Source organism: Lathyrus oleraceus, chromosome 7 (genome assembly GCF_024323335.1).
Source record: "Lathyrus oleraceus cultivar Zhongwan6 chromosome 7, CAAS_Psat_ZW6_1.0, whole genome shotgun sequence".
Taxonomy (NCBI): domain Eukaryota; kingdom Viridiplantae; phylum Streptophyta; class Magnoliopsida; order Fabales; family Fabaceae; genus Lathyrus; species Lathyrus oleraceus.
The window spans coordinates 519,833,226-519,842,850 of record NC_066585.1 but is presented as its reverse complement, the minus strand read 5'-3'; the positions used below and the strand labels follow the sequence as shown (position 1 = coordinate 519,842,850).

The window sequence follows — 9,625 nt, the reverse complement described above, 5'->3', positions numbered from 1 at the left end:
ATATTTGATGAAAGATGTGTAAATTTAAATTTGCAATATTTTTATTATTTACTTTTAAAAAAAAGTAAATTATAATTATTAGACTACTAAATTTAAAAAATATATTATTATACACTTATTATATTAAATAACATTTTTAGGATAAATACATAAATATATATTTTTTCAAAAAAATTAACATATACAATATGCAATAAACCGAAAATTATTATTATGAATCTTGAATCATATAGATTTGTAAATATAATAGATTAAGTATTATACACTGTTTGATTTTTGTTTGATAAAGTTTTGAAAATAAAAAGTAAAATATTCGAATAATTATATATATATATATATATATATATATTATATAATATATATATATATAATATATATATATATATATATATATATATATATATATATATATATATATATATATATATATATATTATATATATATATATATATTATATATAATATATATAAAGAAAGAAAAATGAGTTTAGAGATTCTCACCCTCAACCAAACCAAAGTAAGAAGATACAACCATCCAATTACATATGCCAAACATTCCTCAAAATTTAAAAAGGCAAAAAAGCACACAAAAATGAAAGTACCTAAAAATACCTCCTAATTAAATAAAGGCTCCACAAATGATAAAGCCAACATGTCAATGAGCCATCTCAATAGGAAAAGAAAGAATTAATCTAAGTACAAGGAGGTCCCAAGTACTTCTACAACCTATTAAAAAAATACAACTGATATTCAATGTGATACCTGAAGTAAAGATAAAAATACTTGATTAACTATAAATGGTATCATGAAATATTGGTCTCGTTTTAAAATTAACCAAGTAGAGTAATTAATTAAACTTAACTGATTAATTGCATGTTTGATTTGTCTTTTAGAAGAGGCAACAACTATTTTAGAGATGTAGAATATTTTTTTAAGTGATTTTGAGGTCTTTAATTATTCGAAAACACAATTGATTCTATCTTTAGAATTGACTCTATTAGTGACTAGAATTTGTAGCTTTTTAATTTAAAAAATATTTTTTTTTATTAAAATTTGTTATTCAATTCACTTTTACATTAATGGACTCAAACATAAATTTTACTAAACTCAATTATATTAAACTCAATTCTATCAAAATTAATTTGTCAATCGTCAATCCAGACACGCACTCATATAATAAACTTTATAAAAATAAAATTTTGAAATAACTCAAATTCAAATCTTTAAACCTATCATTAGTCATCTTCTTTTAATCAAACCCACAATAAATGGTTCATTTGTAAAAAATAGTGAACAAAAATAAATAAACAATTTTAATTTACAATACAAATTATTTACAATATTCTTTTTAATGACATCCTTTAATCATTACTATTTTCATCATTCTAAATATATTATAATATATACTTTGAAGAAAATATCATTCCCACTTTTATTTATACATATTTCTTAGTATTTATGAAATGATCTAATTGAAATGGAGGGATAATTAAGGCATCAAACCCATAAAACTAAGAGGGTTAAAATAAAATATTTGTATGATTAATTGTTGTTTATTTATGTAATATAAAAATACTATTGTCTATACAAGAGATAACAAAATGGAGAGAGAGGGAGAGAGAAAAGAAAACACTTTCTAGGTCTATTCAATCCCTTATTACTTAAGTAGCATTGATCTCTCTCTTTCTCTCTCTCTTATTTTCTTGCATATTTATCTCCCTTCCTAAACAGTAACTCAACAAACAAGAGGATCAGATCCATAGGAAGTGTTTTATCTGTCTATCACATACCAAAAAAACTTCACACTGATCAGTCAATCCCATCAATCAAATCATAAAATCAAGAAATCAGAAAAGGAGAAAGTGAAGAATCAACAAAAAGAGAAACAAAGAAAAGAAAGAAAAGAAAAACATGTCCTCTTCATCATCAACTTCCTTTTCACCGGACCAGCAACAACAGCAACAACTCTCTCCTTCCGACCAGCTCTGTTATGTTCATTGCAATTTCTGTGACACTGTTCTCGCGGTATTATCTTATCTCATCTTCTCTTTCTCATCTTTTTTATTTTTTTTTATCATCACCTTCTTAATTTTTTCTTTGTTTTTTCTGTTTTTTTAAGGTGAGTGTTCCTTGCACAAGCTTGTTCAAGACTGTTACAGTGAGATGCGGTCATTGCACCAACCTTCTCTCGGTTAACATGCGCGCTTTGCTCCTTCCCGCTGCTAATCAGTTTCATCTCGGACACAACTTCTTCAACCCTCAAAATCTTATGGTACGCGGATGTTTGCGCGCGCTTGCGCGAGTCTTTTCTTCCGTGTCTCTTATCGTATCGATCGAGCTGAGTTTCTATATAAAATATCTATGGTTTTTGTTTTGTATTTTGGCAATTAGGTTTTGAGTTTTCGATATTTTGGGTTTGAATTGGAAACTTTATTTAATTATAATAAACCATCTTTCAATTCAGGAGGAGATTCGAAATGCACCTTCAACAAACATGATGATGAATCAGCTTCCAAATCCGAACGATTTGATGATGAACACAATGATGAGAGGAGGACATCACGAAGAAATCCCTAAACCTCCTCCGGCAAACCGACGTAAGAATTCTTTTTCTTCTTCAATTGCTGAATAATTTGTTCTCATCATGATTTATTTTCAAACTACAATAACAGAATGTCCTTTTTCCATTTTTTTTCATGTATGTAATGTCATTTTTTTTTCGTAGTTTTTTATTATCACAATGAAAAAAAAGGTATGAAAAGTAAAGAAAAAACACCTGAAACAATTCAGTCCATTTTACACATCTTTTGAGTTCATAGTTGTGCTACTCAACCAATTACTAATAAAGAAAAGAAAAGAAAAAAAAGAGAAGAAAAAAAAAGGTTCCATCCCTATCAGAAAAACTCACTTCTCAATATAAAACAGTGTTTATGTTTCTGCTATACTATTCTGCAAATGGCAAAGAAAGAACAATCTTTAGCACATTTATCTCATGCATTACTTTTTTCATCTTTTTTCATCTTACACCAATCAATGTAAAGTTCTAATAAAAATTTGACAAACCCTAAATTCTAAAATTTTGCATATGAAATATTTTTTTGAGAAAGTAACCAAAGAAAAATATTTAAAAAAAATGTAAATTTGTAAGATCCATATTTTCTGTCTCCTTACATGCAAACATTGAGTGAGACAGAATTCTCCCCCGGAAAAATAGTGCTGAATCCATTGAGAGAGTGATTGTTAGAATGAAAAAATGATAATGATGAGGTAATGATGGAAATATTGAGAGAGAAAATGTAGAGAGAGAAAGAAGGGTTCAGATTTGGAAATAAGGTCAGCAATGTTTATTTAATGTTCCTGTCTGTTTGCTTGTCCAGCTCCGGAGAAGAGACAGAGAGTTCCATCTGCTTACAACCGCTTCATTAAGTAAGTTTAATATCACTCATTTCATCTTATTATAGTATTAATTCATACTTTATAATTAATCAAATCTTTCCTAATAGAATAAATATAGTCTCGTTAACCCAATTCAATTCAATTGGTAGCTGCACAGAGATACGAGATACAGGAAGCGGATTTGAACCCACGACATTCCTTAACAAATACATCGATCATTGAATAAAATTAAAAAATAAATAATTTCTTATAAAAAAATATGGATGATAACTTCTATTGTAACCCTTATAGTTGATATCATTTTTATTATTTATAACATAATTTTTCCAAATGTTTAATCATATCAAGTCATAATTTTTTTGTACATGTTTAAAAAATTAATGTTTCAAAATTTTAGTAAAAAACCAATTTTCTGTGAAAAATCTATACATTGACATGAATTTAGAATTTTTTTTTAAACTTCTATATAATTTGGTTATAGATATTTTTATAAAAGTATTATTATAAAATCTTTCTTTAACGTTTTTTTTTTAATTTTTTATTATAATAAATAATAAGTGTCTACTAGTGAAACATTTTTTAGAGATCAAACACACCATTTTTTAATAATTTTTCAACCTAAATTTATTTTTAATAATATTAATAAGATATTGTTATGTGAATTTTTTTTTACACATTTGGTGCATGGTTGTCAAACTTGTCTATAAATTACTAGAAAACAAATGAAATATCTATAAAAAAATTGAGATAAAATTAATATGTATAATTCATTTTGTCATTTAGTATTTGAGATATTTAAATTAAAGTAGAATATTATTTTCTATTTTTGTTTTATAAATTTTTGTGGATAATTCATTTAATTTTAGTGGTGAACAGTGTTTGTTAGTATTTTAGTTTTGTTTCTATTAGAATGAAATTGACAAAATATATGATTTAAATTTCAGGGATGAAATTCAACGTATCAAAGCTGGAAATCCTGATATAAGTCACAGAGAGGCTTTTAGTGCAGCTGCAAAAAATGTGAGATCCAATAAAATTCTAAACCTTACTCTCTTAAGTACATTTTCCCATTTTAGATTATTTTCAATCACTACTAACAATATAAAAACTACCTTTCTTACTATTTATTTTTCAAATGGTTTACTAAATAAAATATCGCGGATCGAATTCAAACACTTATATAATCATGTCTTTGTATGCCGTGAGATGTCATGAATTTGAATTCACACATTTTTATTTGATATCTCTCTGGATTTATCTGATTTATGGAAATATATATCTCTTTGTATTTATCTGATTAATGGAAATATTTTATTAGATTAATAATATTTTTGTTGATATATGTATAAATTTAAAAAGACTTTTCTCATAAGTGGGGTCCATATTATTTTTCAGTGGGCCCACTTTCCACACATTCATTTCGGACTTATGCCTGATCATCAACCCGTGAAGAAAGCTAATGTTCGTCAGGTACTTTGAAAACCCTAGCTAGCTATATACTGTTACCTCTTTTTCTTTTTTGGCAGCACATTGAATGAAAAAGCATAACACTTATTTCTAGGGTTTCTAATACCTAAAATTCTTTTCATTGTGTAGGACTCAGAGGACGTGATTATGAAAGATGGGTTTTTCACACAAGCAAATGTAGGTGTCTCTCCCTACTAGAAAGAAAGAGTGTTTGTTTTTATTATGTAGGGCTTTTGAGTGTCATACTCTTGTCTCTAATTATGTTTTATATAATTGTACTAAGACTTTGTCTTATGGATATTAATGGTGTGCACTTGTATTAGTACTTTTTAGTGTTACAATATTGTTAGTTAATTTTATAAGATATAATGAGGGAATATTCTAATATGGGTCACTCCTGGATGATCCAGTATTTGAAAATTGTTTAGAATTTCCACAACTTGGAAAGATAGTATAATTGTTGTTTTTATATTTTTTTAAGAATGAGATAATTATTTAAGTAATTCATATTAATTTAATAAACAAAGAAGCTAAATATGTTTCTTGTATTGAATTGACATCAACTTATCATTTTTTTATATTATAATTAGAAAAGTATATCAATGATAACTTTATTAATGAAAATCATGAAGATTACAGGTGAATAATTTAGTTAATTTTAAATGTCTTCTCCTCGTGCGTTCTCCTCTTTATATAGAAATATTGTCTCGCTTTAGACGAGAGATCATTAGATTTCATTGAGATTGATCATAATTTCTATGATCTCTTAATGATGTTCACCATCTGAAATAAATGTCTTATGAATCATATCTTTATAAGGTATTGATCTATGTCAGACTTGGGCTAACAAAACCAATTCGGACCCATTAGTTATTTTAGCCTAGTTATGCTTTTCTTGATAAATTATTTCAAGTAGGGCAAGATCTACTGAATTCGGGGTGACTATGATCCTCTCCAAAACTCGATCTAGGAGACTGAACATGTACGCAACCCCTCAAGCATGAGTTGTGTAAGGGAGAAGTGCTTCACTAAAGTTCCATAAGAGAATGAACATGTACACAACCCCTCAAGCACAAGTCGTGTAAGGGCGAAGTGTTTTACTAAAGTCCTCCAAAAGAACAGACATGTACACAACTCCTCAAGCATTAGTTGTGTAAGGGGGGACTGCTTTAGTAAAGTCCTCCAGAGAACGAACATGTATGAAACCCATAAATCATGAGCAACGCATGGCTGAAGTGCTTTTATAGCACTTGATGGCCATCAACCGGTGTGTCTCGATGGGAATTAGTTTTCGGGAGAGTTTGCCCTTATTTCTTAAAACATATTGGTCGTAGACTATGGTTGGCCAATGTTTGTTAGTAGTTTGACTATTTCACTTCCCCTAACTGTGATGATGGCCAACTCTCCATGGAATAACAACCACTTATGACATATTTCTTAAAACCCTAATACAGATAGCCATAAATTCAGTCGTCACTTTGTCTTCCACTCAAACTTTATAAAATGGGCTCCTACGCTTTTGTTTCTCTCATCTTTTCTCTTCAACTTATTAAAAACATGCAAGCTTATCAGCATGGTTGATAGATTGTTGGAAAATAGAATGTCAACATGTTGGCTTGAGGGATCTTTCGGACAATTGTCCAATTTGGATTAGTGGTAACTCAACAAATTTGGGTCTGAAGCCATTTAAACTCTTTAATACCTAGTTAGAGCATGGGGATTCCATTCCTTTGGTGAGAAATTTATGGAATTCCAACCAAATTCAAGGTAAGGCCATATTTATCTTGAAGGAAAAGTTAAAATCCTTGAAAGAAATTTTGAGAAAAATGGAATAAAGAGGTCTTTGAAATCCTGAATTAGAAGTGAATGTTGTAGTAAATAATTTGAATGATCTTGATAAAGTGACAACGACTAATGATCAGATGGTGATGGAGGGCGGGGATCTTGATGAGTCTCATTATTTAGCTTCTAACAAGGTTTGGCGTATGTTGTACTTTAGGGATAGAATTCTCATACAAAAGTCAAGACTCAGTTGGATTAAAGAGGGTGATAATAATTCCAAAATTTTCCATAATTCTATTAAGATGACATACATAAGGAACGAGATCGTTTGTCTTAATAATGTTAGAGGTAAAATTGATAAAGTGGATGAAACTAAGTTGGAAGTCAAGCATCTTTTTGAATCTATATTTATATAAATAGTTTCAAAAAGGCATGCTTTAGATGGAGTAAATTTCAAGTAGTTAACTATGGAAAAACGGGAAACCCTAGAAGCTCATTTTTCTTTGGAAGATGTTAGAGATGTGATTTGGCTTGATGGTAAGGACAAAAGTTTGGGTCCTAACGCTTACAATCTTTGTTTCTTCAAATTATGCTGGGATTTCCTTAAGGATGTTGGTATCATGTTTGTTAATGAGTTATATTTAAAAGCTAAGGTTTCTAAAGCAGTAACAACTTCTTTTCTAGCTTTAATGTCTAAAGGTGAGAATCCTCAAACACTGGATGATTTTAGACCCATTTGTTTGGTTGGTAGCCTCTATAGGAGCATTGTTAAGTTGTTGTCATTTAGGTTCAAGAAAGTCATGAATAATTTGATTTCTAAATGTCAATCGAATTTCTTAGTTAGGAGACAAATGTTAGATAAGATTGTAGTAGTGAATAAGTTGTCGAAACTTGCTAAAAGAGACATAAAGATTATCTCTTGGTAAAGGTGTATTTTGAAAAAGCATACGACTATGTTTCTTAGGTGGAAAAATGGGCTTTGAAGATAGATGGATTAAGTGGATGAATGGTTTGGTGTTTAATAGGTCAATGTTTATCTTAGTTAATGGTAGTCAAACTTCAAAAAAATTATTCTCGAGAATCCTTCGCTAAAGGGGACCCTTTATCCCCTTTCTTGTTCCTTGTGGCTATGGAAGGATTATCTGGTTTGTTACATAATGCCACAAGGGTGGGAGTGTTCAAAGGATTCAAAGTCAATGAAAATTTGCATGATGAATTATTACAGTTTGCAAGCGATACAATGGTGGTTTGTGATGGGAGTTGGACCAATTTATAGAGCTTAAAGGAGATTTTAATGGGCTTTGAATTGACGTCGGGACTTTGAACGAGTCTCAATAAAAGATTTTCTTTTGGGATTAGCTTGAAATCATACTTTTTCCAAGAAGTAGTAAATTGTTTTCACGTGTAAGGTTGGATCTATTTTGTTTTTGTTTCTAAGTATTCCCATTAGGGAGAATCCTAGATGATGTGTAACTTGGAACCCCGTCCTTTATAAACTTTGAAGAAGGTTATCCTCTTGGCATGTTAGACATTTGTCTTTAGGAGGTAGAGTGATATTGCTTAATGCGGTCTTAGCGAATATCCATGTTTACTGCTTATCAGTTTTTAAAGCGCCTAAGAAGGTTTGTCAAAAGATCATCTCAATTCAGCATAATTTCCTTTGGGGAGGTGATGAAACGAAAAGGAAAATAAGTTGGATTGGTTTGGATAAGATTTGCAAGCCAAAATGTCCAGGAGGAGTTTGAAGGTGGCATTGTGTATGTGTGTGTGTGTGTGGGGGGGGGGGGGGGGTAGAATTGGGTTTCTAAAAATGAAAGTTTTTTCAAAACCAACTAAATAAAACAATAACACGAACAATAAAAATAACAATATTTTTTATACTGGTTCGTTGTTAGCGAAGCTACCTCCAGACCACCCTACCAAGGTGATTTTGCATTCTCAACAAAGACTTAATTCACTATAACCGAAACTGATCACAGACACCAGAAAAATCGTCTTTGTCTTCTTGAGTCTATCTAACTAAAACCTAGTCACTCAAGGAAACCACTCAAACAACTTTGAGATTTACAAGATTGTGTTCACAATAATGCTTTTAAGAAAGTAGATTAACACAAGTTAAGTACAATGAATTTCTTCCCAAAATAACGAGCAAAAACTCTATGTGTGTTTACAAAGACTATACATGGAAAATGTATACTTCAGCAAAAGCGTGTGTATAAGAAATAGCATGAGCAATAACGTTAGCATGATCAATTTTTACCAATCTTCCAAGTATTTTTATATAATCAGTTAAAAGATCCGTTGGAAGGTAGAATTGGAATAGCGAATTGCAGTTGTCTCTTTGTATAACAGTTTGCATAAAGGAGACAAAATGGTACAATAGCATTATCCTTAGCCCATAAAATTAGCGTAGTGGAGGGAAGGGTGAACTATGTACTATTTTCCTAACACAAAACCTTTTGATCTAATCTTCTAATCTTCATAGGCAGTTTTTTATTTATAACTTTGAGCCTTTTTAAACCACTGTAAGACCCCAATTTTGACCCTAAGATCCCTCATGGCATCATAACATTGCATTTGCATTGCCTCAAGGATCTTTAGCATCTTGGTTTCCTTTGCCTTTGGGTGAGACTCCTTGTGATTGGTTTGAGATCACCAAGCATGATTGAATTATATATCACTGTTTCTCTTACTTTTGTTTACTAACCAAAAGCACGAAAATGTGTCACTAACAACTTTTGTTTAAAGCTTGAGTATCATCCAAGACACTTTGTGGGTTCTATTTAGATGATCAGTCAACACAAGGGATGGCTTGAGATACTTCCAACAGGTTCAAATGGGGTCTATTCGTCAGTCAAAACGTTAATCTTGAAGGAGCAAAAGTTTGTGCATGAGCTATCATGCTCGCTAGGCGAGCAGAATGGGTCGCCTAGCGAGTCCCAAGAAAAGCCACCAGAATCACCTACACTCAGAGGAATTT

The 9,625-nt window shown here is 30.4% G+C and overlaps 1 protein-coding gene across 1 annotated transcript; it reads left to right on the top strand.

Moving 5' to 3' along the window:
* Nucleotides 1–1,614: 1,614 nt before the first annotated feature.
* Nucleotides 1,615–5,334, top strand: LOC127100993 (axial regulator YABBY 1). Its single transcript, XM_051038302.1, has 7 exons — nucleotides 1,615–2,025; nucleotides 2,120–2,272; nucleotides 2,465–2,597; nucleotides 3,378–3,426; nucleotides 4,341–4,416; nucleotides 4,792–4,866; nucleotides 4,993–5,334. Exons 1-7 carry the CDS (start codon nucleotides 1,912–1,914, stop codon nucleotides 5,059–5,061), a joined length of 669 nt encoding a protein of 222 aa, XP_050894259.1. The 5' UTR covers nucleotides 1,615–1,911; the 3' UTR covers nucleotides 5,062–5,334.
* Nucleotides 5,335–9,625: the final 4,291 nt, after the last annotated feature.